We start from the raw sequence: 27849 nt of genomic DNA on the forward strand, positions 1-27849 counted from the left end.
CTGTCCGGGGGGGTCCCACGGCAGCCAGGCTGGGCTGGGACTGGAGTTCTGAGTCCCTGGCCGGTGCTCTCTGCTCTCTCTGCTCCCCCGCTCCTTTCAGGGCCGTCCTTAGGACCTCCGGTCTGTGTGGCGGGTCCTAGTCCTGCGCCCAGCCTTCTCCCTCCCCCATCCAGGGGTGATGGTGGATGGGCACACCCTCTTTTCCTCGTAAAGTGAGCCTTTGGCTTGCACTCGTGCTGGGATCGTAAAACACGGTGACTCAGTCGTGGACCACGACCTTGGGTCATGGTTCACCCCAGAGGCCCCTCCCGTGACCGTGAAGGCACAGATTCACTGGCTCTGGGGCTTCCCTGCGATGTGGCAGATGGGCCTCTGGTAACCTCAAGAATGTTCTCCCAAATCCCCAAACCCGTCAGTCAGCATTTGGTGGCTCATCTAGTGACGAGTTCACCCCCTCGTGGGCCTACTCTGTGCCAGGCCCTGAGTGAGGGGGCCCTGGAGAGTCTCTCACTCAGTTTCCTCGGGTCCACAGTCCAGGCGGGCCTGGAGGTGGCCCGGGAGGGCATAGTTAGGTGAAGGCGGGCGCTCAGGAAGTAGGGACAACGCATGCAAAGGCATGGAGGTGAGGTGAAGCGAGAGGCGTGTCGGGGGGTCAGTGACCAGCCCAGTTGGGCTGAGATGGAACATTTCGGGGGTTCAGTCTTTCTTTTCTTTTTTTTTGCGTTACGCGGGCCTCTCACTGTTGTGGCCTCTCCCGTTGCGGAGCACAGGCTCCGGACGCGCAGGCTCAGCGTCCATGGCTCACGGGCCCAGCCGCTCCGCGGCATGTGGGATCCTCCCAGACTGGGACACGAACCCGTGTCCCCTGTATCGGCAGCCGGATTCTCAACCACTGTGCCACCAGGGAAGCCCCCCAGTCTTTCTTTTGACAAATGTTTATCTGCATGTTACGAATAAGACACAGGTGGATAAGAAGGTAAGTAAATACCTGCCGTGGGTTCTAATGGCTCCGGTTCACTGAGCCCTTACTGTGTGTGCCAGGCGCCCTGTCGCGTGCTTCACCTGCATTCCCTCATTCAATTTGCTCATGGTTCCTAGCCCCCCCCCAAAATTAGGGAGTGTATCTCTCCATCTGGAGAGGTCTCACAGAGGAGGGACAATTGTTTTAAGTCTTCAAAGATGAGCAGGCGTTTGCCAGATGGGTGTGGGCTGGGAAGAAGTGGTTTGCCCCTGGTGGGGGGGCAGCTTGGGCCAGGTTGGGGGGTGTGAAACTGTGTTCTATTCCTGAGTGTCATGCGGGGTCCAGGAGGTGGCCTGGAAGTCGTTCCTGGACACCGCCCCCGCCCCCCCCCGTGTGTGTTTTAATCCTGAGTTCAGACTTTTCCCACACCTCCTGCTGATGAACCAGTGGTTCTTGCTTTGAGCAGAGGCACACCTCCTGGCAACTCTGTCGTCATGCTGTCATCTTTGGACAGGGATCAGCCAGGGCAATCCCTGAAGCTTGGAAAGCATTTGAACCTGATAACTTTATTTTTATCCTTCTTATGATTGCTCTCTTTTTTAAAAAAAAATTTATTGGCGTATAATTGATTTACAATGCTGTGTTAGTTTCAGGTGTACAGCATAGTGAATCAGTTAAACATATACATACATCCACTCTGAGCCTGATAACTTTATTATAATGACTGGAGAATGGGGGCACATTTTTTTGAATTCTAATGACAAGAATAGTAATTCTTGTGAGTGCGATCAACTTGAGATAAGAGGGAACTCTTGATGTGGCCCCAAAATGGAGACATCAGTGGTCCTGGTTAGAGGTTCTCTTTGAATTTCAGTTGGTTGACTGGGCTGTCAAAAGAGAAGGAAATAAAAGCAAAATGGAAAACCATATATGAACTGCTAGAAAGAACTCATCAAAGATTGTGCTTAAAAAACAAGTTGTACAGGGCTTCCCTGGTGACGCAGTGGTTGGGAGTCCGCCTGCCGATGCAGGGTACACGGGTTCGTGCCCCGGTCCGGGGGGATCCCGCATGCCGCGGAGCGGCTGGGCCCGTGAGCCATGGCCGCTGGGCCTGCGCATCCGGAGCCTGTGCTCCGCGGCGGGAGGGGCTGCAGCAGTGAGAGGCCCGCATGCCGCAAAAAAAAAAAAAAAAAACACCAGCAAGTTGTACATAAAGATATGACAGCTTTTTATTTGCTGGGGATGTGAATTCTCCTCCCCATACTGTGTTGCTTGGTGTTCCCACATATGAAGTTGGGCCTGTGTCCACGTCATGCTGAACTGTACCAGGAACGTGGCTCACTGGCTTAATTGAAAGGCCTAATTTGCCTCATGCAGCAAGATATCTGGAGGTGGGCAGCGGCTGACTTAGGTCAACACCTCTGAGAGTCTCTTGGGCTTTCCCTCCTGCTTCGTGCCTCGTGGTCCCAAGGTGGCTGTCACTTTTCCAGCCATTCGGTCCACTTTCAGGTGGGAAGAAGTGGGAAGCCAGAGGGGCCATGTCAGCTGAGTTTGCAAGAAAGCAACAGCTCTCCCTGGAGCACCCTCCCAGAGGGCAGTAATGGGTCACACGGCCACTGCTAGCAGCAAGAGGGTCTGGAAAAGTCAGTGTTCCATGCTGGAAGTTGGCCACGTTGGAAATGGCCATTGGTCGTTCAGATAGCATTGTCGGGAATTCCGTGGTGGTCCAGTGGTCGGGACTCCGCACTTCCACTGCAGGGGCCATGGGTTCAATCTCTGGTTGGGGAACTAGGATCCTGCAAGCCGCGGGGTGCAGCCAAACAACAACGACAACAAAAACCAAATAGCAACGTTTAGTACAGTCTGGCTTCCTTGTCAAGGGAGCCTGGGGCCTCCAAACCGGGATACAGGACAAGAGAGAAAATCTACCCAGCATCTGTGTGCTGTGATGTGAGATGTGTGCTGGGCACTGGGCTTCAGGGATTGGAGGACACAGTCCCCGCCCTCCAAGGCCCCCAGTCTGCTGGGGAGCAGGCTTCAGGGAAGGGAAGGAAGGCTGAGGTGGAAGGAACAGGCCGGGAGGGAGCCGGCCCAGTGGCCAGAGTGACTCCTTCTGCCTGGGTGAGTCCGAATGATGGACCAGCTCTAGGAGCGTGACGCGGAGCTGAGTGGTGAGGATCTGGACAGCGAGCTGGGCTCTTAGGAGGCCCCGGAATCCTCTGACAGGTGGCTAATTTCATTTGTTAATGGCTTCTTGTCTTTCACTGTTGAGTCCAAAGGGCTGGAGAAGAATGGAGTAATTTGTATCTCAGCTGATTAAAGTTCCTTTTCTGGATTAAAACCAGCCAGACCAGAAAGTTTTAATTTCCTAGGTCTTAAAATGCAAATGACCAGGGCTTCCCTGGTGGCGCAGTGGTTGAGAGTCCGCCTGCCGATGCAGGGGACACGGGTTCGTGCCCCGGTCCGGGAAGATCCCACATGCCGCGGAGTGGCTGGGCCCGTGAGCCATGGCCGCTGAGCCTGCGCGTCCGGAGCCTGTGCTCCGCAACGGGAGAGGCCACAACAGTGAGAGGCCTGCGTACCGCAAAAAAAAAAGCAAATAACCAGTTGTGCCTGAGATTTTGTATTGGGAAGATTTTGTATTTATTCATTTACCCAGTTCTCTCTCCACCCACTCACTCATCTACCCTCCCAGACATCTACCTACCCATCCATCCATCCTCCACCCAGTTATTAATTCATGCAAAGCTTTACAGATACCAAAGATGAACAAGCTAACTTGTCCTCAAATTGCTCACATTCCTAGACTGTAAAGCCAGGATGGTACAAACTAGTTATTTGTTGATTTAGTCACTCACTCTTTCGTTCAACAGAAATGCATGAGTACCTACTATGTGTTATGTGCTGTTTTGGGCCCATCAGGTACAGCAGTGAACAAGACGTGGTTCCTGCTCTCCTGGAGCTAATACTCTGGTGTTGGGTGGGACAATGTGGGGTTTTCCAGGAGCTTCGAGGGGGTTACCTGGGGAGTGGTGGGGATGAGCCTTCAGGGTTAGAATAAGGGGCCTGGTGTTCGCTGGCCAGAGGCGTGGAGGAGCCAAGGGAAGTTAGGACCAGGGTTAGAGAAGGTCAGCGGTGCGGCCTGGAGCGCCCTCTAGTGGCATTGCAGAGAAGGGTTGGAGAGGGTAAACTGGAAGCTCGGAGACTGGTTAGGATGTTGGAACAGTTTGGGCAAGACGATTAAAAAAAAAATTACTGTGGTTAAATACACATAACCATTTTAAGCTTTACTATACATTTATAATAATGTATGTCATTATATAAGTTCTCGGTGTTTTGTAACCATCACCACCATCCATCTGCAGAGCTTTTCTCACCATCCCGAACAGAAAGTCTGTCTGTGCCGTGAAACACTAACTCCCCACTCCCCGACTCCCACAGCCCCCGGGAACCTCTACTCCACTTTCTGTCTCTATGAATTTGCCCTTTCTGGGTACTTCATATAAATGGAATCATACAGTGTGTATCCTTTTGTGTTTGGCTTGTTTTATTTATTTATTTGTCTGTGGTGTAGCACGTGTCAGCACTCCACTCCTTTTTATGGCTGAAAAATATTCCCTCGTATGTACAGAACACATTTTGTTTGTCCGTTCTTCTGTGGATGGACACTTGGGTTGTGTCCACCTTTTGACTATTGTGAATAATGCTACTAGTAACATTGGTGTGCAAGTATCTGTCTGAGTCCCTGCTATCCATTATTTTGAGTCTATACCGGTGAGTGGAATTGCTCAAAAAAATACGGTAATTCTACGTTTAACTTTTTGAGGGTTCACCACAGTGGCTTCACCAATTTACATTGTCACCAGCAATAATGCACAAGGGTTCTAATTTCTCCACATCTTCACCAACACTTGTCATTTTCTGTGTTTTTAAAAAAAATACCATCTATCCTAATGGGTGTGAAGTGGTGTCTCCTCGTGGATTTGATTTGCATTCCCCTAACGACTAATAATATTGAATATCTTTTCTTGTGCTTCTTGGCTAGTTGTGTATCTTTGCCCATTTTTGAATCGGATTGATGTGTGTATATATATATATACACATACATATACATATATATACATACATATACATATACATATATATATATATATATATATATATATATATATATATACACACACACACACACACACACATATGTATATCCTGGCTATTCGTCTCTCATTAGATACGTGATCTGCAAATATTTTCTCCCATTCTGTGGATTGTTTTTTCATTCTCTTAGTAGTGCTCTTTGATGCATGAAGGTTTTCAATTTTGATTACATCTAATTTATCTACTACTTTTTCTTTTGTTGCATAGAAAATAATTTTTAAATTTGTGTTATAATATGCATACCAAAAATAATTTTTTAGTTGAAGTGTAATATGTATCTTAAGCCAGAGAGCCTGGGTTTGGATCTTAACTCTGCTACTTCTCAGCCATGTGACCTTGTGTGGGTTAATATCTCTGTGCCTCTGTTTGCCCATCTGTAAAAAAGGGATAATAATAGAGCCAACTTGTTAGAAATGAACTGAGTTTAGATGAATTAATGTCAGAAGGCACTGTGAACAGTGGTTGACACCTAGTAGGTGTTTTTTAAGTGTTTGCTGTTATTACCATGACTGTATCTCATATATTGAGTTTCTACATGACAGTCCCTGCGCTGAGTGCTGTACAAACGTTATTCCACTATCCCATTGAATCCTCTCAAACCCCAAGAGGTTGTCCCCATGTTGTAGATGAGGAACCTGAGGCCTGGGCCCTTACACTTTGTTGAGGGCCATCTCCTGGCATTTTCCCCCTGAGTGACCCCACTGTATCCTGAGGTGCTAGGAAGATGCCCATTTTGGAGATGCTGAACTCGAGGCTCAGAGAGGGGAGGCGACTGGCCCAAGGGCACACAGCAAAGGAATCGCAACACCTGGATTGATTCTTGGCCTATGGACTCACCCCTTGCAGCCGGGGAGGGGTGAGGGCGTTTTGTGAGGACAGGGGAGTCCTGCTGGGCTGAATTCTGTTTCAGTTGTGCCACTGGAACTCCCGGGGCTCTGTGGGTTCCTGGGCACTGAGGCCACGGAGGACCCCCAGCCAGGTGCCTGCCACCCGCGGAGGCCAAAGGCCAGTGAATGACCTGAACACCTGCTCCGCTTGCAAAGCCTCCCTCCTGGGGCCGGGCGGGCAGCTTGTGGGCGCTGGGAGGATATCCTGGGACCTGTTCACCTTGTCCACGTGTTAACCCGTTCCGTGCCATGGCACACTGCCGCCATTGCATAGGTGAGGAAGCAGAGGCCCAGAGGGCGGAGGATGATCTCGTCCTTTTGTTTCACCTCCTTGGGAAAGTATGTTGATGTGCCCTTGCGTGAGAATGGTGCTAATACTAGAATAATCTTGACTCTCATTTCTTTTTTTTTTTGGTAAGAAAGTAAATCATTAATGAACATACACTTTCAGCTGCTACCAGTCACAATTACTTGCTTCACCTGTACAGGCGATTGAGACACAGCACCCTGGCAGGGTTGCTGGGGCCACACCATTTCTGCTTCCAGGGTGCACACAAGCGCTCTTGTGTATATGTACACACACACACACACGCCTGCGGAACCCCGAAGAAGCCCCACTTGACCCGTATTCTCATAACCTTGTTCAGCGGCCACTCTCTGGCTTCGGACACCTTGCTGAGCTTTATTTCCCTCATCTGTGAAATGGGGTGAAGCCCACTCCATGCCCCTCACAGGCTGTCATGAGTGGATGAGAAAGACATTGGTAAATTGCCAAGTTGGACTTAGTGGTCCAGGGCCCAGGCAGAGTTCGGAGTTCATTCCAGAAACGTTTGCTGAGCACCTACCGCACGCTGGAGAGAAGCCAGGTTCACATCGGTTCCTGGAGGATAAAATCCCATCACACTCAGGCTCCAGTTCGTGGGTACAAACGGCCTAAAGGACTGTGTGTGGTTTGGCCCCTGGCCACCCACGTGACCTCTGCTCCCAGCACTCAATCTCCACTTACCCCACTCAAGCCACACTGGCCTCCAGAATGTTCCCTTCACATGCGGGTGTGTTTCCACCCAGGTCCTTAGCACAGGCTGTTTGCTGTCCTCCAGATTCCCTCCTGACTTTATGTTTTCTAGGTCCATCCGGGCCATGGATGGATACTCCGTTCCTTTTTACGGCTAGATAGTACTCTGTCATGTCAACTTACCACACTTTGATTGGCTGTGTGTCAACTGATGGACATTTGGTGTGTCTCCACTTTTTGGCACTCCCCTCATTTTTACAGTCCCCTTGTACCGGTTTCATTTCTTCCCTCTTCTAACCTCTGTCTGCACTTACTATTTATTTGGTTCCTGATCTCCTGTCTCCCTACCGCAAACAAGAATTGCGGGATTTCCGGGCTCCTGACTCCTTTGTTCAGCGCCATGTTGAATGAATGAGTGAGCAAGTGAACCAGAGGCTGGGTCAGCAGCCGAGCAGGGAGGACGGATAGGCATGTGCACAGCTAACCGGCCCGGCGAGAGGAACAGTGCTCCGACACCCTTGGCTTGGTTGTGGGGAAGCCAGGAGGGCTCGAGGTGCAGTGAAACTGGGTCTTGGTGGTGTGTAGAAGTCAGCCAGGTAGGGAGAGGCAGGAAGGGCAGCCCAGGCAGAGGGCTCAGCCTGAGCAGTGGCCGGGGGGCTTGACCTCTTTGCCTGTGCGACAGAGATTTGCTGTCCTCGCCACACTCCTGGGAGGGGACCCCTGTGCTCGCAGGGTGGCCTTGTCACTGAGCAGAGAGGAGGGCTTGGAGCGACGCAGAGAATTTAGTCAGGGGGGTGGGACAGCGCTCCGAGGCCCCCATTCCTTCCACCTCAGAAACCCCCTGACCTGGTGATCCCTAAGTGCCGGCTTCAGATAGATGCATTCGGGGCTTCTGAATCCACATTTGTGGGCGCTGTCCCTCGAGATCCTGTATCGGGGGCTACCCTCAGAAGCCAGGCCAGGCAGGGATGGGAATTGAATGACAAACAGGGTAGAGGGCGGGGGCCCTCCCAGGGTGGTCCTGCCCAGAGTGGCTGGACCACCCGATGTTCCAAGCAGAACTGATGACGGGGATTTGATCTCATTGTGAAATCTCACTGTTTTTATACATTGGAGAAAAAAAATTTTTTTAACCACACCCAGCCACCTTCAGTTAACACAGGCGGTATTGGCAGTCTCGATTCACATACGATCTCGCTGACTCTTTGCCACAGTTCATGGGGAAACAGAGGCTTGGGAAAGTGGGCAGGTGCCACCGGCGGGCTGGGTCCAGGGATGTCAGACTCTTGGAAGCCTCCACCTTCAAGGGGCATCAGAAATGCCCTGAGTGTCCTCCAGCGGGGGTCTTGCTACAGTTTCTGTTCTCTCCCCGACCCGTCCTCCTCCCAGATTAAAGGAAAGCACCAGCTTCCTGATGCAGTGTTCACAAGTGACCACCAGAGGGCAGGATGGGGGCGATCGAAATGCTTTCAACATTTTGCTTTATTAGGAGTTTTTAACCCCTTTTGCACTAGGGTCTTCATTCTAAACCCGAAAAAGCCAAGTCTTCCACGGCCATTTAGATTTTTATTTTAACGCTTGTCACTGATTTTGGAGCACGTGTCACTCAGCTTGGGTCCCCATCAGGTCTCTTGTCAGTTTCGATTTTGCAAGCCAGTCAGGGCTGCTGGGCTGAAGTTGGGACATTCATCTGCAGCCCTCACAGCCCTGGCCACCCCAGTTTGTTTTCACTGCTATTGTTTCTCTTTTGAATAAATTATTTTTTGGGGAAAAAAAAGTTGCCCCAAAGTTTTATTTCTAAAAGAGGTGTGTGTGTGGTGGGGGGGTGTATGTGTGCAGGGGGTGGGTAGCCCATAATGAGAGCCCCATGAATATGGAAATGGCACTTCTGACCTAAGAAGATGTATTTCCAGAGATGCTAAATCTTCTACTTGAAGACAGGGTCTCCTGAGAAGAGAAACGTTTGGTCGTATCTCAAGCCTCGGCTCCATGCCACTTCCTCTAAGAAGCCCTCCTGGGTTGCACCCTTTCCTGTGCACTCCAGGCCCTTCAGCCTCCAGTGCCATAATTTATTTCCAAGTGCTTCCCTCCTGTAGACCCTGAGCTCCCAGAGGGCAAGTACCTGGTCTCCGTCATTCTCACTCGATGTCCCCACCACCTCACACTTCATCCTCAAGGCTTTCAGTGAGCGAGTACTTGAAATCTGCTAGGCGCTCTTCTGACCTCACCTCACCTCATCCCCCAGCTGCCCTGTGAGGGAAGAAATTATTATTGTTGCCGTTGTGGTCGTTGTTATCTTTTTCACCGACCTCGTCTGACATCAGAAGGAACCGAGGCACAGAGAGGAGAAGCAGGTTGTCCAGGACGACGCCATTTGGCAGGATCAGAGCTAGGATTCGAACCCAGGCCCATCTGAGTGCAAATCCCTGCTCCTGGCAGCTTCGTGCCCCAGCACAGTAGCATCATTGTAGGTACTCAAGCAGGGCTCACTGAGTTAGCAGGGAGAGCTCTCTGGCTGGGGTCTGGGTGCACGCGGCCCTGCACACGCCCGCCTGGGGCTCTTCCTGCCGCCGCCGCCCACCTCCCTGCGTCCTTCGCAAGCTGCCTCCTCTTTCTTCTTTCTTCTCCTCCTTCTCCAAAAGCCTACTGAGGTAGAATCTACGTCTTATAAAATTCACTCGTTTTTTAAGCGTACAATGTAATCATTTTCAGTAAATTTACAAAGTTGCACAACCATCACCACTGCCTAATACCAGAACCTTCTCGTCACCACATTAAGAAACCCCGTACCCATTAGGCCCCGGCAGCCACCGACCTACTTCTGTGTCCATCCTTGTGCCTTCTCTGGACGTTTCCCACCATGAGGTCTTCCCCCCTGGTTTCTCTCCCTGAGCACGGTGGTTTCGGTGCAGCCAGAGTGCTTCCGCCTTTTGTGTTGGCCTGGCCCCCTCTCAGTGCTGGTGTCTTCCCTGTCCCTCCCTTCCCTGTCTGCCTCTCCTCACGGTGGAGAGAACCCAGGGGTCAGGCTGGGCGAAAGCAGATGAAAAATGTTCTGGTTTGTTTTTTCTTCGGGGGTGTGTTTTAAGTGATTTCCAACGTCCTACAGTTGATAACGCCCTGTGGGTTGGCCGTGCCCTGGTGGGATGGGCTCAGAGTGCCTTGTTTGGGGTAGATAACCCCCCATCCTGCAGGGCTGGCCCCAGCTTGGACCCCTCCTTGTTGCCCTGCCATCCAGGGCAGCTGAATTTGATACACCACTAGTCGGTCATGGCCAAGGTGATTTGAGTCCTGACTGAGAGCTCCATGCTCTGAGCAGTTTATTACACATATTTGTTCATTTCCTCCTCCCAGCGACCTGGTGGGACAGGCACTGTCGTCATCCCTATTTTACATAGAGCTGGGGCACAGAGATGTTAAACAACCAGCCCGATATCAAAGCTGTCTCATGCTGGGACGAGGATTCGAACCCAGGCAGTCGGCCTCCAGCATCCACACCCTTTCCCTGCACTCCGGCTGCCTCTGTGAGACTAGCCATCCCCTCCCTGGGTCTCTGTCTGTGCCCTAACCCTTTAGGGGATTGTCAGCTCCTGGAAGACGGGGGCATGTGTATGGCTTCTGTGGGGCCCTTTTGGTGGCTGCGGAGCCGCCGTCACACAGTAGGTCTGCCTTTTGTGTGTCATGGATTCCCAGATCTAGCAGTGAACTCCTTGTCCGCAGGAGAATTGGGAACCCTCTGCCTTTCAGGAAGCGGTTACAGAGCACCTGAGTGCTGGGCTGCGTGCCAGTCCCTGGGACCTCCTCGCCTGTGGGGAGCTCACAGCCCTGCGGGGAGGACAGGCTCTCATCACGAGAAGCACCTTCATATACTCGAAGAGGAGGCCCAGTGACTCAGGCTTGCTCGCTCAGAGGGCTTCCTGCGGACATGCTGCTTGCACTGGCCTTGAGCGATGGTTGCATTTCCACAAATAGAAAGGGCATTCCCGGCGGAGGGCCCTGCCTGAGCAAAGGCTGGGAGGCTGAGGGTCCATACATGGTTGAGGAATGGGTGTCACTGTGATGGTACGTGGAGGCTGTACGGCTAAGGTCACTGAAAGCCCAGCCGAGGCTGGGGTGCAGGGAATGTGGCAGGGCCAGTGGCCCGTGTCCTCATGCAGGAATGCAGACCCTTGGGCCAGGCCAGCCTTCTTTTCTAGGGACGACGGAAATCTGCATTGCTGCCCACCGTTGCAACTCGTTCAAATAAAACAAAATAGTGTGCCTACCTCCCCCTGCCCCCCGCTCCCCCAAAAAACCTGACACAAACAGAGTCACTCCTGGGGGCTACCAGTTTTCACCCCTGTTTTCCTTCGTGAACGCAGATGTTGATTTTTAACAGCCTCCCATCATTTTTATAGGCGAGAGATTTCTGCTCAAGGCTAAGCCCTCTCAGTAGGTCGGCGTGGTTGCTTGTACGTTCAGTCTTTTCTGGAATTAATGAAGGACATTAATAAGGATCTCCCGAGGACCTACTGTGGCCGGGTGTCATCTTGGGACGTGGGGAGCCAGGCTGACCAGGGTGGGGGCCCCTGGGGAACTGACCTTCGAGGAGGGATGGAAGGAGGAATCACCAGGATGCAGAATGTTCCTCCAGAAGTGGCGTCGTGGGGCCCTGTGTCTGGGGGCCGCCCTGAGCCTGGGCTGGAGGCTGCTGGAGGCTGCTGGATGGTTAGCTCTTACTCCAGAGACCCCGGCATGAATAGGCGCGAACTAGGTGGAGAGGAGGGGGCGTGTGTTTGTTTTCAGGGCTGCCGTAAGGAATCACCATGTGCTTTGTGGCTCCGAAACAGCAGATACTTATTCCTTCTCCGTTCTGGAGGCCAGAGCCTGAAGTTAAGGTGTCGGCAGGGCCATGATCCCTCCAGGGATTCTAGGGGAGGATGCTTCCTTGCCTCTTCCCGCTTTGGGGGCCCGAGGCGTTCTCTAGCTTGTGGCCATACCCCTCCAGTCTCTGCCTCCGTCCTCATGTGGCATCCTCCCTGGAGGTTGCGTCTTCTCTTCTGGACACTTGCTGGATTTAGGGCCATCCAGGGTAACCCAGAATAGTCTCATCTCAAGATCCTTAATTTATTAATAATTACATCTGCAAAGACCTTTTTCCAGATAAAGTCACATTTACAGGTTCTGGGCGGACGTACCTTTTGGGGGGGGCCACCATCCCATCCGCTACAGGGAGGAACAGCATGAGCAAAGGCCCTGCGGTCGCCTGGTGCACCCGATTAGGGTGGGGCAGGTGTGGGGTCAGGTGGTAAAAGGTGAACAGGGGTCTGGGGTGGGAGGGATGGGGAGCCAGGGGAGGCATCCAGGGTGCGTGGGGGGGTGCCTTGGTCACCATTGTGCGTGCAGGCGGTTCCCCTGGCCAGGTGAGAAGGGTCCTACAGGGCAGGGTGGGACCAGCCCAGCTGATCAGAAGGCGATAGCCCTGACTAGGTAGGGGTCGCTTTGGGCCTGGAGTGGAGGTGCAGCAGGGGGCCCCCTGCTCCTGTGAGTGTGACCTGGTGACTGTGGCCTCCTCCAGGCTGAGAAAGTGGGACTTTGAGCGGGTTGGGGATGGGGGTCTCCATCACTGGTGCCTGCCCACCCCCACCCGCCTCGTGGGGGCTCAGCTCTGTCTCCACCTGGGACTTGCCAGGTCTGACTTGTTCACTTTTCTTTTTATCCTTCGCACCCCTGCCCTGTCTCCTGTCTTTCTGCCTCCACCCCACCCCCTTCCCTGCTCGCACCCCACTGCCCTGCTCTCTTTGTCTCCTCGCGGTCTCTGACTTTCTTCGGGTTCATCTCTTTTCCCGCCTGTGTGTGTGTGTCTCCATCCCCCTCAGTGACCGAGCCCCTTCCCCCGATCTCTGTCATCCTCTCTGCCTCTTCTAGCCCATTTCTCTCTCCGTCCATCCCCGTCAGGCCTATGGGAGGCACAGCAGCTGGCCGTCAGCAGCCTCCGCGTTCCTGGTGGTGGACGGTTGCTCCCTAGGACAGGCAGGCTCAGCTAGGGCCACCTCCCGCTCTTCTGTGAGCGCCTCAGCGAGCAGGACCCCACTTTCCAGCTGGGCCATCAGCCAAGCAGTCAGAGGGCAGGGGCCAGGCTGCACCTCCACCTGCGCCATCAGCTGGGGCCGGCCCCCAACTGGCTGTCCGTTGGGCAGTGAGCGGCGGGGACCCCTCGCCTGCCAGATGTGGGGCGCCGAGTCGGAGGGGCCATGGGCCTGCTTCTGAAGAGCTCTGAAGTTCACGCCGCGGCTTCCTCCGCCGCTGAGCTCGGCTCCCCGCTGGTGTCCTCGGGGGCTTCCTGTCAGCCGCTCTGCCCCGGGGTTGTGGGTCTGATGTGTACGGTGCACGTGGTCCCTGGGGCCGGGGGTGCCTCTGCGCCAGCCCCCGCCTGGGCTCTCGTGCGGGCGCTCGCCGTGCGCCAGTCCGGTTCCGGTTCAGGCGAGCTGACCTGACGGAGGTGCTGTGGAGCCGGGGCTCTGCGGCTGCCCTGCCGCTCACCTCGGCAGCTGCCTTTGCTCTCGAGCTCCAGCCTCCTCGTGTAGCCCGTGGAGAAGATAATGTTTCCCCCAGGGAAGCACCGTGAGGACTAAACGAGATGCTTTGGTATTATTCTGCCTCATCCGAAGCAGAAAACCCTGAAACACAGGGATACTCCGTCCCATTTTACAGAAGAGGTAACTGAGGCTCAGGAAGGCGGGGTGACTTGCCAAGATCACACTCTTTCGAAGGAAGTTCCCAAGAAAGGTCACCTTGGGTCAGCCTTGGGTGTGCTACAATTCGCATTTTTAATTTCTGAGAAGGATGCTCCCCCTGTTCCCACCACCCTCCCCCCAACCCCAGCTGGCAGATGGTGACTCTGGGAGCCGGTCTCTCCCTTCCTCAGCATCCCCCGCTCGCACCCTGGGCCTCCCGCCCTCGGGAGCGGACAGAACCCAGGACTGGTTGGGAGGCCTGGGTTCCAGCCTTGGCTCAGTTTCCACCTCTCTGTGTGACCTCGACCAAGTCCCTATCCCTCTCTGGGCCTCCCTTTTCCCCCTCTGTAAAATGGGGACAACCAGGGCCTCCTTCCAGGGCTGCTCAGAAGCTTAACTGAGTCAGAAGGAACTTGACTGAGCTGGGAGGGGCTGTGTGAGCCGATGGGATCCTGAGTTGATTTATTTCCTTTATATGGAAGGATTTGAGGTGGGGAGGGCTCCCCCTCGGTGTGTGGTTTTGGGGAGGAACTTGTCCTCACATGACACGCTCACACACACGCACACACTCAGTTCTGGGGCTTCATCCTTGCTCTTCCCACCACTCAGCGGAAAACCCCCAGGCCCAGAGCACCCCCAGGAGGGTGCAGGGTCCAGACCACTCAGCTAGATTAGGGAGGGGCCACCCCTGGGCCCGCCCCCCTGGAAGAGCCACTGGAGATGCTCCAGGCGGGGCCCCGGGGCCTGAGCGGCAGCTTCCCCGTGCCCTTGGCGGGGCCATCCTGCCAGTCCCCTGGCCACCAGCCGGCCCCTGAATGATTCATGCCACCTTGAACTTGACTCCTGGTGTGACAAGCGGAGCGGGAAGAGCCGCCCCCTCCAGAGGGAGACTGGAAGCGTGCACAGTGCAGGCGGCATAACCCCCAGGCGCCAGAAATGGAGTATTATTACTGCCCCAGCTTGTTGAAGCTCTTGCGGTACCTGTGGGTGAGTGCGGCCGTCCGGACCCGTATCTCCTTTTTCTTCTCCTCCCGACTCCTGCCAGCTTTGCTTCCTGGCTCTGTCTGGTCAGCAGTGGCTCTGTTTTCTTTAAGAAATGGTGGTTGTTTCAAGGAGGAGGGGGTGTTGGGAAAGGGATGGGGTTTGATTTGGGAGGCAGAGGGGACTCATATAAGAGGACGAGGTCCTGCCCAGGGTGGATCAGTGGGCACGGCGGCCACCCCTCCCGTCCTCGGAAAAACAGGAAAAACAAGGGGAGCGTTAGTGATCTTTCCAGAAATCGACGTTTCTTTGATTTACCGGACTGTTCTTTACTCTGAAATTACATCCTACTTGCCTTTGTGTGCACGTAAAAATGTCTCATCTTTTATGAGTTGGAAAGAATAGATTTTGTTTTTCTTTCAGTGAACTTACTAAGCAAAAGTAGAAAGTTGGAACCCTCCCATTGCGGCCTCTCATCTATATAACAGAGGAAAAAAAAAAAAACTCCAAACTTTTTTTGGCAAAATGCCAAAAACAGGGAACCCACGTGGAAGTGCTTTGTGGGGTATAAAGTGCTTTTCAAATCTTGTTTTGACTCTGAGATTGATCTGCTGTGTGTCCACAGGCAAGTTGCTTCCCCTCTCTGGGCCTCTGTTTCCTCATCTGTGAAACTAAGGGGTGGGCAGTAGATGATGGTGGGTTATGTGACATTCATCAGGGCTCCGTGAACAGAGGGGCTTAGCAGGGAATCGTCACAGGTGGGTCTCAGAGTTTTCCAGAACATTTGCCACCCAGCTGAGAATGCCCAAGAAAGTAAGACTTGGGAAATATTATTTTTCCCCCTGCTGAATGTTTGCAAATACTTCAAATGCCGAGTCACCCAGGGAATTTTCCGGAGCTCCTAAAAATACAACTTTAGGAAACATTGTCCTTCAGCCGCTCCCCACCCCAGCCCAAGTCCCCTGCAGCAGTTGAAAAACAGGAGACACCCCTCACCCCCGCCGAGTCCTTCTCCTTTGATGACTGACTTTTCATTATTATCGTACTGTAAACATAAGGGAACATTAACTGGTTTATTTTTTTTTAATTACAAAAATAATTTATGGGCGTGGTAGAAAACTTGGAAGATATTGAAGAGCGTGAGAAAGAAATTAAGCCGCCCATGATCATTTGTATTTGGGGATTCTGCTGCCCACTGGGGCCTCATGACCTTGATGTGCTGGACACACAGGCGCTGGGCTTCAGTGTTAGGGAGGCTGTGATATTTTGATTTATAGTAAGAAATACATATTTGGTTTTTGTTCCTGTCTCTGGCACAGGGCTCCTAAAACCCTTGGTGTTTCCAAAGTGATAAAGGTGTCTAGATATTCACACATGAGTTTATGTTAATGAGATGACTTTTGGCCTGCACCTGAGTAAGGGTGGGGGCTGGTTGCCAGGGAAACCAACCACGTGAGCTCTTCCTCTTTCCCAGGAGGCCACGTCAGATGGAGAGTGACCAGCTAAGCATCGATTATTGTAAGGGCCCTGATGGGCGGGGGGTAGCCCTCCCCATCCCTGCTGTAGACTCAGGTAGCACAGAATATACATTCACCCATCACTCCATCCTCCTGGGCCACTCACTGCTCTCAGTTTTCTGCTCCATGTCACCTCTTCATAATGTTTCAAAATTTTGGAATACTTTTAGATTTACAGAAAAGTGGCAGAGATGGTTGGGGGAGTCCCTGTATACGCTTCGCCTAGCATCTTACTGTAACAACCGCAGTATATTGTCCGACGTAAGAAATTAACATTGGTGCAGTACTGGTAACTAAACTCTAGGCTTCATTCCAGTGGTTCTCATCCAGGGATGACCTTCAGGGGACACTTGGCAATGTCTGGTGACATTCTTTGATTGTTGCAGCTGGGGCGGGGGGTGATGGTGGCATCTTGCGGGTGGAGGTCAGGGATGCTACTAAAGATGGTACAATGCACAGGGCAGTCTCCCACCCCCCAAACAGCCACCACCAACAGTGACCCGTTCCCAACAGCAGTCGCACCAAGGCTGAGAAAGCCTGCTTGATTCAGATTTCACCAGATTATCCACCCGTGTCCTTTCTCTGTTCCAGGATCCAACACGGGGTCCACGTCGTATTTTGCCTCTAAATTTCATCCATCGCAGTGAACGAACGAGTGTAGAGTATGCACGTCTCAACTTCATGTGCCACTAATAAGGGAACATCTGTCCACATCTGGAAGCCCTCTGTAAACGTGTTGCTTAGGGACCGCTAACTACCCGCATCTGTCGTCAGCCTTGATGTATCAGCCGTTCGCCCACGGTTGGACACCAGGGTTACTCCCAGGCACTCACTGCACGCACAATTTAGTGATGGTCATTCCCAGCCTTAAATCTCTATTCACTTTTCAGGTTCTTTCCTAAGTCAGCTTCTTAGAATTGGGGCCGAGCGTGGGCTGCAGCAGGTTTCTGCAGAGTTGGTCGTTTGTCGGTGGGGTGTCGGTGGTCTCCTGTTGCTGGCCCGCATCCCCCACAGAGCTGCAGTTCTGTTCTGGGGGGGGAGGGGCGCTGCCCCCACCATCAAGCCCAGTCACTGCCTAGCATCAGCTGGGAAGTGGGGGAGGGAGATTAAGTTTCTGCTTTAAATCATTAGTAACTGTAGCTGGTGGCTACCCCTGCCATGGCTGTTTTGAGTTACTTAATCTCCTTTGTTGCTGAGATAACCCAGCCAGACTGTCCCAAGGCTGGTGGCCTTGCTGGGGCGCTAGCAGCAAGTCAGTTGCTTGTGGTTGCCAATTGCAACAATAATAATAACAACAACGGCCACCGTCACCACCGCCATTCCTGCTGAGCGCTCCCAGCGTTCGGGGCCCGTGCCTTTCGTGGTTGTCTCATCCTCACGAGAAACCAGAACCTTGTGTGTGGGTCTCATCATTATCCCCGTTTTGCAGTCCGGGAACCTGAGGCTCAGAGAGGTTAAGCTGCTCGCTGAAGGCCTCCCCAGCTAGGAGGTGTCAGAGCCTGTATCTGAGTGCGGGTCTCCCTTATGACATTTCAGCTACTTCATTGAGTCTGATCTTCCTGTTTCTCAGATGGGGAAACTGAGGCCCACGGGTTGAGGTGACTTGCCGGCCTACAGGAAATCCTTCGACCTGTATCAACTTTTGCAAAGTGGAGGATTATAGAAAGATGTTGCACTGGGCCGAGCTGGGCTCTGGAGGGGAGAGCCCCGGCTTAGAATCCCAGCTCCACCAACAGCAAGTCACATTGCCTCGCTGAGCCTCAGTTTCCCCATCTGTACGTGGATTGTGCTGAGAATTCGCTAAGACAAGGGGCGTTAGCATCCTTGGCACAGGGCTGGACGCGGAGGAGCACTCACCATCTGGATGTTCTTGCTTGGGGATGGCGGGAGGGCTCTGATAGAATGGGAGACACCCCCCCAGACTTTCCCTGGCTCCCCAGAGGCTGCCTGTCCCGCCAGCCCAGAGAGCCTGAGCGCTGACTCCTGGCTGGCACCTTCCTTGACTCCATGTCACCCGCAGCTAAGAGGGTTGCCAGTGTCACTTCTGACAGCTTCTTCAGGAGAGGCCGTGTGAGGAGGAGACCAAGCCCAAGGGCGGAGCCCTGTGCTGTGGGTGGCGGGTCCCTTTCCGCCCCTTGCAGACACCTCCTTCCCAGGGCCCGTGGTCCGGTGGCCCCGTCTCCGCGCAGTGACAGGGAACCCACCTTGTCTTCCCTGGGGGCTGCCGAGCTTCATCTCCCTGCCTTCGACTCCATGGCCAGATTTGGTTTTTTTTGGTGGAAAAATGTCCAAATGTCTAAATGTGGTTAGACTGGCCGTTCTCTCCCCAGGGCCTCCTTGTTGCCTGGTTACTCAGCTTTGTCCCTCACTCAGCCTGTCATCACCTCCAGCAATAATAATACCAGTCATGAGACAGTGACGTGCATTCCTCTCTCACCCTCCAAACCCTTGCACGTGTGGCATTGCGGTTAATCCTCCCAACAGCCCCGAGAGCCGGGTATTGTTATTTTACAGATGTGAAGCCTGGAGCTCCAGGGGGTTGAGTGCCCACCTGATAGGGACCGGCTGGCAAGGGGCAGAGCTGGGGTTTGACCTCGGGAAGTCTGGCACCAAAGCTATTGTGCTTGGTTGTGGCATGCGGCTTCCCTCAGGCAGGAAGGACGCCCATCTTCACCCAGCCCCAGGCGCGGTGCATAGTAGGTGCTCGTAGACACAGCGTGTGCAAGGCGTAGTGGGGACTGGATGGCTGCGGGCTTTATCGGGGCGCCTGGCATTCCGCACACACCTGTCCACTATTGCCATTGCTACTGCCGTTATTTTTACTACCAGCTCCTGAGTCTCAGATCTTGGCGGTCTCACCCTGTGCTAAGGGTCCGGTCTGGCTTTGCAACGTCTGTGGCTGAAATAGGAGAACTGGCTATTTTTGTGCTGTTGGAGCCAGGGCTGAGGCTTGGGCCACAGGCAGCTTGTGTCATGAGACTTGAGCCCCGGGTGCCTTGTAAACCCAGTTGCAGGGCAGAGAACTGGGGTCTTGGTCCAGTCCCCACCGAGCAGCTTGCTAATGGAGTGGAGAGCTTCAGGTAAATCTCCTAGCCTCTCAGAAAGTCAGTTTTGCTGTCTGTAGAGTGGGAATGATAATAACATCTCCCTCGTGGGAGGTCTTGAGGACTCAGTGAGGCAATGCCAACAAGCCCAGGGCACAGTCGGTCCTGGATAAGTGTTAGCAGCTGATGCCGGTATAGACAGCTAATGGGTCCTCAATTTAATTCAATTCAATTATAAGCCTGTGGCAGGGCCTGCTCTCAGTGTTTGAGATAATCCATGAACCAGACGGTCAAATATCCTTGCCTCGGGGACTAACGTTCCAGTGGGGGGTTCAGGCAGTAAACAATGGGCGTTTGTTTACAGGAGCACTGTATGGTATGTCAGGAGTCCGGGCGGCTGGGAGAGAAGCTCAGGAGGGCTTGGATGGGTGGGCATGCCCCGAGAAGGTGACACTGGAACCGAGACTTTGGAAGAGGGGAGGGAGTAGGCCCAGGGAGGTTGCAGGAAGAGGCAGCAGCCAGTGCAAAGGCCCTGAGGTCCATGTGTGCATAGGCAGTTCTGTGGAACCAGGAGGAGGCCAGTGTGGCTGCAGCAGAGAGTGAGCGAGGGGATGGGAGTTGTCAAGGTCATGTAGGGCCTGGTAGCCACTCGGAAAGCTTTGCCTTGTGCTCTGAAGGGGACGGAGCAGTGGAGGGTGTTCGCTTGGAGTGGGAGGGACACAGTCTGACTTGGGTTTTGAACAGACAAAGGCAGAATCAGGGAGACCAGCGAGGAGTCTCTGCAGTTGTCCAGGTGGGAGATGACGGTGCCTCAGACCAGGGAGGTGGTGAGAAGTGGACAGATTCTGGATCTGCTCTGAAGGTCGAGCCACGGGATTCGCTGATGGATTGGGTGTGGGTGAGAGAGTCACATAGACACTGAGGATTTGGGGGCTGGCGAAGGGAAGGATGGAGCTGCCGCTGGCGTCCGTTAGGAAAACTGCAGAGGGAGAGGGTCCTGGGGGCAGATCAGGGTTTGGCTTTGACTTGTAGAGTTTGAAACGTCTGTTAGACATTCCCCATCCTTTCCCCAGCCTCTCTCTCCCTGTTTGTATAACGGAAGGTAATTCCTGACCTGCCCATGTCTGAAGGTTGTTGAGATGCTTTGGTGGAAATTTGAAAGGACCTCCGAGGAGAAGGAAAATGCCAAGCCCATGCCGGAAGATTCTTTAGCCCCTGAGATATTTCACGCTGATGGGCTGAAGTGAACAGCGTTCCCTACTCTCAGACGGAGGTCTCTCAGGCTGGCAGCCCTTGCTGTCCCAAAGGAGCCATTGTTGGGTTTCAGACATTCCAGGGATTAGAGCCATTAGAAGGGACATGCCAGTCCTATGACTGCCAAAAGGAATGATAAATGCAAGGTAGAAGCTCTGGAGGGGTGGGAATGAGGGCAAAACACTCCCGGGAGCCAGGAGTCTGGGGTGTACTTGTTGTGTGACCCTGAGGCAATTGCCTGCCCTCTCTGGACCCCAGTTTCTCTGTTGGTGTAGTGAAGTATTGGGCTGGATTCTCCTTAAGGCTTTTGACTGTGCACAATCTCCCAATTCTAGGGATCCAGTAAAGAATGGAGCTTTGGGGTCAGACAGACCTGGGTTCGAATTCAGGCTTCCCTGCAGTGTGGCCTTGAGCAGGTGGCTTCCTGTCTGAGCCTCAGTTTTTTCACCTGGGGATGAGTAATCCCCCTTTCTCAAATGGGGATTATGTCAGCATCTCATTGTGGAGACCAGTGTGGGGAGCACCTGGCACATCATAGGCACTAAATAAATGGGGGCCGTTATCTTTTTAATTCCTTCCCAAGGGAATTATCCAAACTGACTTGATACGAGAAGTGGGCTGGGGGGCTCACTGGAAGAATGATTTCCAGATGGAGACGCTAGAGGGCACTCCCGTTCTAACAAATCACTTGAGCGGCTGCCTTTTTAAAGCAAGTGCCGGGCTACCCCATTTCCACACCTGAGCATGTGTAACCCTCTCCAGAGAGGCAGGCGCTCTGATTATCTCCATTTTACAGATGGGGACAGCAAGGAAACCTAACTTGTCCAAAGTCGCATAGAGGGGAGGCCTCAGAACTGGGTTTCTAGGGCAGGGTTTTTCCCCCGCTGGAGCCTATGGTCTCCCTCTGCCCCTCAGGTCTCCTGCCGCCTGAATCCTAAGGCCAGCGAAGGCTAGGGAGTCACAGAAATGGCGTTGCCACCAAGATCAGCCTCGGTGGGATAAGCCAGGCCAAGGCCAGCCCCTGACCTGCAGTTATTTCAGCTGGAAAATCCAATATGAAGAGGGTGGGGTATAGTACGGAGTGTAAACGATGGAGCAGATTTTGCCAAATTTTGCTAAATCCCAGGATGTTGGTCCTTGCAGAGAATCTGCGTCTATTTTTTTGGTAGCAAATCTGGCCTCAGTCCATCAGCAATGGAGGGATGAAAAGCTTGATGCAGACTGGTGCCCGCTCTGCCACCCACTCTTGTCCCTGGTGGGCAAACGGATTTTCCAGAGCTGAAAAGGCACGTGGCTTTGGGAGTTTCGAACTGAATGAACACATGGTTTCCATCCTCGAGGCAGAACGGGGGAGGGGGGAGGCAGCCTGGGCTAGTGGGACAGCGTCACCGAGTGGGGAGCCAGGACGCTGGGCTGCTGGGCTGTGGTCCTGGCCGTGAGACCTTGCTTGTGCTGGTCACTGCCCCTTTCCCGGCCCAGCGTCTTCACCTGTGGCATGCAGTCATCGGCTCGTCTCAAAGTTGGCTTGCTGTGCTGTGCGCGTGTATTGAGTGCCTTCTCTGGGCTGGGCCCCGAGCTGGCTCTTAAAGCCTGAGTAGGATGGGGGTGCGGGGGGGGGCGTGGGGGCAGGGCATTTAGGTGGCGGGACCAGCATGTGTGGAGGCCTGGAATTCTGGAAGCGGTGGGAGGTTTGAGGTGTCTTTGTTTGGAGCCAGAAGAACACAATGTAAGTATTTCCTCAAGGGTGGAATAGTGCATGGATGAGAAGGCTGAAAACTCTTTGCTTGCTTTTTAAGAAAACCTGGTGGGGTTTGGGTTTTTTTGTTTTGTTTTGTTTTTTTAATTTTTATTGGAGTATAGTTGCTTTACAACGTTGTGTTAGTTTCTGCTGTACAGCAAAGTGAATCATCTGTATGTGTACGTATACTTCCTCATTTTGGGATTGCCTTCCCATTTAGGTCACCACAGAGCACTGAGTAGAGCTGCCTGTGCTATACAGTAGGTTCTCATCAAGGAAAACATGGTGCTTTATGTAGAAATTCTGAGGTAGGAAGGGACAGCTGTTTGCAGACGTATTCTGTTTAATGTCATATTAATATTTTGCATTAAGCCTATTTGTATTAATAAAATATAAGCACATTCATGTTAACATCATATTATTTCACAGTTACAATATAAATGCGATAATATAGTAATAGGAGATCTTCATGTACCTCTTCCTTTGTGTCAGTGTATGTATTTGCTAGGGCTACCCTATCAAAATACCACAGTCTGGGTGGCTTAAACAACGGAAATTTATCTTCCCACAGTTCTGGAGGCTGGCTAGCCGTCCAAGATCAAGGTGTCGGCAGGTTGGTTTCTCCTGAGGCCTCTCTTCTTGGCTAGAGAGGGCTGCCTCCTGGTTTGTCCTCACATGGCCTTGCCTCTGTGCACCCCAGGTGTCTGTGTGTCCAAATTTCCTCCCTATAAGGACACCAGTCTCATTTTTACTTAATTATCTCTTTAAAGGCCCCATTTCCAAGCCCAGTCTCGTTCTGGGGTACTGGGATTAGGGCTTCAACCTATAAATTTTGGGGAAACACAATTCAGCCTATAGCAGCCAGGCACTAGGCAAAGCACTTCATATTACTTCGTTTTATCCCTTACAACAGTCCTGGGAGAGAAACACTAATATCATCCCCATTTTACAGATGATGAAACCGAGGCTCAGAGAGGTTATGTCACCTGCAGAAGATCCCCCAGCTGGTTGGCAGAGGAGCTGGGATTTGATCCCATGCTGTCTTGCCTTGGAGCCTGCACTATGCTAGTATATGTTTATAATTTGACTTGAATCCTAGGGAGGCCTTTTTTTTTTAACCTCTCACATTCTATTGAATGTGCCCAATATTTCCTCATTGCCTCTCTGTCCTCTGCCCTGTCCTTGTTTTAGGTGTAATTGGAAAAGACTCAGAGCGGGAGCGAAGGCCCCTGCCAGACCCCAGTGCTGCCCCAGCTTGCCTGGGCCCTCGCTGGCCTGTTGGCCACCTTCCCAGGAGGGGCGTGCCGGGGGCTGCCTGCTCCCCGCTCTGCCCCCAGCCACCCATGTTTGCCGAGAGCAGCCTGGGGCCCAGTGAAAGCAGCCTTTGTCCTCCAGCCGTTCCTCCCAGAGGGATGACCCTAAGTCCCAGCTTGGGAACAAAGCAGCAACCTGCCATGTGAGTTCAGGTCAGCACCAGTATCCTGTGGAGTCTCCCAGGCTAAACACGGTGTGGGGAGGGGGCGGCCTTGGCTACGGGGTTGCAAAGTTAGGTGGGATCCAGAAGGCGGCAGAGCACTCCCGTGTCCTGAGCGATGATGCCAGGGGCTCCTCTGTGCACAGAACTTTACAGTTTATAAAGTTGTTCCGTGCTTTTCCAGGTTGGTGGAGCCTCTCCGATTGTGCACATCATAAAGGGCAGGGACTCGGAGAGACAGGCAGCAGTTTTTACATGGAACCACTTCAAAACATCGGGGTGTAAGCCAACCACTATTTACTCTGCTCATAACATTCGGTGGGTCAGGAAATCGGGTAAGGCTCCGTGGGGATAGCAGCTCTGTGATATTTGGGGTGTCAGCTGGGATCCCCAGACAGCTGGGGGCTGGAATCATCCAGAGGCCTCTTCACCCACCTATCTGGTGCCTGTGATGACTTGGAGGCCGCACTTTCTGGGACTGTTGTCCAGGCACCTGCCGTAGCTTGGGCTTCCTCACAACATGGAGGCTCAGGGCTCCCAGAGCAAGTGTTGTGGCCAAGAGGGCAGACCTCCATCACCCTTTATGATGGACACAGCCTCAGAAGTCACATAGCGTCACTTCTGCTGCTCTCTGTTGAGCAAAGCAGTCACAAGCCCCCCAAGATTCAGGAGGAGAGGACATGGATCCCCACCTCTCAATGGAAGGAAAGTCAAGGAATGTGCAGCCACGTTTCAAAGCTGCCACAGCCAGAAACGAAAGTAAAATTACTAGGTAATGTTTATTGAGCACTTACTATGTGCCAGGCACTGTGCCAAGGGCTTCCCATGGATGAACCTACCTAAGCCTCCCCACAGCCCCAGGGGGCAGGGGATTCGGAGCCTGGTGTTTTCCTGTCAACCTTTCAACCTGAGCAGACGGAGTAGCCCAGGGAGATCGACAGGGCTGCCATTTGTTTGGTGTTGAACATGTCACTGTGGGAAGTTGTGGGCCGGTTTGTTTTCTTTCCCCTTCCTCCTCTAAACTTAGAATATTCCTCGAGTTCTTGAAAATTCTCACTTAGCTGTCTGATTCATCTCCTCACTCACCAATTCTTCCCTTTAGTGTTTATTTCGAGCAGTTTCTCTCTCCCTCCCCCATCACCCCTTCTCCACCCTGCAGCTCGTGGGAAGGGAAGGGGCATCGCAAACTTCCCCGCTGCCTCCTCTCCCCAGGCTTTTGAGGAAACAGGGGGTGGGGCCTCGTGATCCTGCCTGAGGAACCGAGGCATCACGCGGCCTCCTGTGTGTGCCGGCTTTGCTCTTCCTCTGCGGCCAAGTCTGGGGCTCACTCATCTGCCTCCCAAGGGTCTGATGTACAGTAGGTGCCCAATATATGTTTGGTGAACTGAACATGTAAATGATGGACGAAGGAAGAACGGCTGGCTCTTCAAGGGCGGAGGTTCTCTCCTGTGTACCTCTGCGTCCCTGGCACACAGTAGGCACTCAATAAATGTTCATTGTACCAAATGAAGGAAAGAAGGAATGGGTGGATGAGACAGGGAGCAGCGACTCGGCCTTACATTTGTATCCTCGTCACGTAACGCAGTGCTGGATGCCCATTCATTCCCTCGGTGAATGAATGAATGATTGGCTCCAGTGAGCTCTCCACCAGGAGGGGGTGTGTCTGTTTCACATCTGTATCCACAGCCGGGCACACAGCAGGTGCTCAGCAGTGCCTATGGAGCTGAAGAAAGAAAGAGGGAATGAAAAGAATGACTAAGTGAAACTTCTCATTATCAGGGACCTTGCCTTGTTCATCTCTGTCTCTCCAGTTCTCAGCACAGAGTCTTGTGTACAGTAGGTGCTCATTCAATGTTGAATGAATGAATGAGTGAATGAATGAAAAGAGAAACTTCTTGAGGGTAGGGACATGTCTTATTTGTTTCCCCACTTCCTAGAATGGGACTTGGCACACAGTAGGTGCTCAATAAATGTCTGTTGAACTGAACGCATGGATGAATGAGCGAGTGAGTACGTAAGTGAGACTTTTGGAGCATAGGGCCTATGTCTTGTTCATTTCTTTCCTCAGGTCCTAATACCAGGTCAGGCATACAGCAGGTGCTTAGCAAATGCTTCCACGCTGCCCCGACCTTTGTGGGAGTGTCCGTCCATCCCTGAGAATGGACTGAAAGGGGAAGGCCGACTGGGGGCACCTTGTCCGTCTCAATTGGCCCGCACCCTGCCCGCCGGGCCCCACGGCCGGGACTTCCTGTTGTTCCCGTCTGCACAGGTGGACAGGAAGTCCCCGAAGGCCTGCCCGAGAGCTGCTTCCCATATTTCCTTCATGCCGGGCTGCCCTCGGTGGGACCCAGGCGCCACACCGGGCCCCAGCGCCGGCTGGCCGAGGAAGCGTACCCCCCAGGGACCCCACTTCCTGACCACATTAGCACTTCTATTTTAGGGCCTGCTGAGTTTTTGCACAAGGCAAGTGAAGCCTGGGAGAATGTTCCACTTGGAACCAGCCCCTAAAATCACCTTGTTCTTATTCTGGCCTGTTAACCCCCTCACAGCTGAGCAGCAGGAACAGAACAGAGAGTCAAGGCTTTGGGGTCTGAGAGAGCAGGGTTCAGATCTACCTCTGTGGCTTTAAAGTTGAGCCTCAGTGTTCTCATCTGTGAAATGGGCTTTATAAATATCCACACACACCCCGCCCCTCCTGTTTTCCCATCTTGGCCACATGTCTGTTCCTCTTTCAAACTCCCCGTGCTGAGGCTGCCCACTCCCGGAGTTATGATGTCAGTAGATTCCCAGCACTGTGTTTAAAAAACTGTCTGCCCTGCTTGATTCTGAGAGGCAGTGGCTCAGGCTAGGTTCCCTAGAAACAGAGCTTGAGACGGGGATTCATGTGTCCACGATTTAGTGACGGAGAACTAGAGTCGGCCTGATCCCCGGAGGAGTTCTGGAGGGGCGACAGCACCACAAAGTCAGTCCCTGCCTTGGAGAAGCAGGGTGGCTCTTCCTCCGCCAGCTGAGGTCAGCTGTTGCAGAAGCTAGGGCAGTGAGCGGTGGCAGCTAGCACCACAGAACCTGGGGGAAGGGGGCCCCAGCCAGTACCGGGGGCCTGGGCGGGACACCAACAGCATCTACTGCTGTCAGGCAGCCTGGAGAGTTATGGGCCCAGTGCAGTGAGGTGCTGGGTGTAGATCGGCTGGCATGGAGACGTCGATGCCTACTAAGTAGTAACTTGGTAAAAATGAAGAGCTCTGAAGAAGACGGAAGTGGGTATATGGGTGTAATGATGCCGTTTGTTCCTCCAGCACGTACTGGTTGAGCGCGAGAGGCCAGGCTCTCAGTGGGTGCACAGGTGTGGACCCCACATTCCGTGCCTCCAGGGAGGGGTGACACCCACATAAATGGATACATGGGTAATGGTGCTGTACCTGTGATGTCTCCACACATTGGTGGGAAGGTTAGGCCCATTTTTAGGGGGAGGAAATTTAACACAGGTATTGGATGTCCAAACATTCAAAATAGTTTATTTTTCTTTGATTTGAGAAAGTAATACGAAGACACAGTGAACATTTCCAATAGTGCAAAATAGCATAGCGTTCTACAGAAAAATGTGTCTCCCTGCTACCGCCAACCTGCAGTCCCACTCCGCTAGAAATTGGTGACAGTTTCATGCATCTCCTTGCAGAAATATTCTCTGCGTACATAAGACTCTCTGTGCATGTATCTGTATTTCCTGTGTATATACACATATTTTTAACACCAGTCAGACCTTGCTATACATAGTGTTCTATGCCTGATTTTTCTTTTTTTCATAATGATGAGACCTTTCCCTCTCAGCACAGTAGGTCTGTCTCATTCATTCTGATGGCTTTATATTTTTCCTCTCATTGTATTTATTGAACCAGTCCCCTCCCAATGGATATGTAGGTCATTTCCAGTTTTGTGCACCGTAAACAACACTGCAGCGAACATCCTTGTGCAAACGTCTTGGTGCCCTTGTGTGTTGCATCTGTCTGCAGGAGAAGTGCCTAGCCATGGACTTGCCAGGTCATTTGAAGGTTGAATAGGGTTTTCCAGGTGGGCTGGGGCTGGCAGGAGTGGGAGTGAGGGGGAAGG

General features: G+C 52.9%; 1 protein-coding gene across 11 annotated transcripts in view; it reads left to right on the forward strand.

Moving 5' to 3' along the window:
* The window catches only part of KIAA1671 (KIAA1671 ortholog), a 185991-nt gene that overhangs the window by 78026 nt on the left and 80116 nt on the right, over window positions 1-27849 (forward strand). Inside the window, exon 1 of one of the 11 annotated variants that reach the window (XM_073790256.1) lies at window positions 14375-14721. The exons of the other annotated variants lie outside the window; for them this stretch is intronic. Coding sequence (XP_073646357.1) covers window positions 14671-14721 — 51 coding nt within the window. The 5' untranslated portion in view covers window positions 14375-14670. Of the gene's footprint in view, window positions 1-14374; window positions 14722-27849 lie in introns of those variants that run through there. 11 annotated transcript variants of the gene reach the window in all.

The sequence above is a fragment of the Tursiops truncatus genome, chromosome 13 (assembly GCF_011762595.2).
Source record: "Tursiops truncatus isolate mTurTru1 chromosome 13, mTurTru1.mat.Y, whole genome shotgun sequence".
Taxonomy (NCBI): Eukaryota; Metazoa; Chordata; class Mammalia; order Artiodactyla; family Delphinidae; genus Tursiops; species Tursiops truncatus.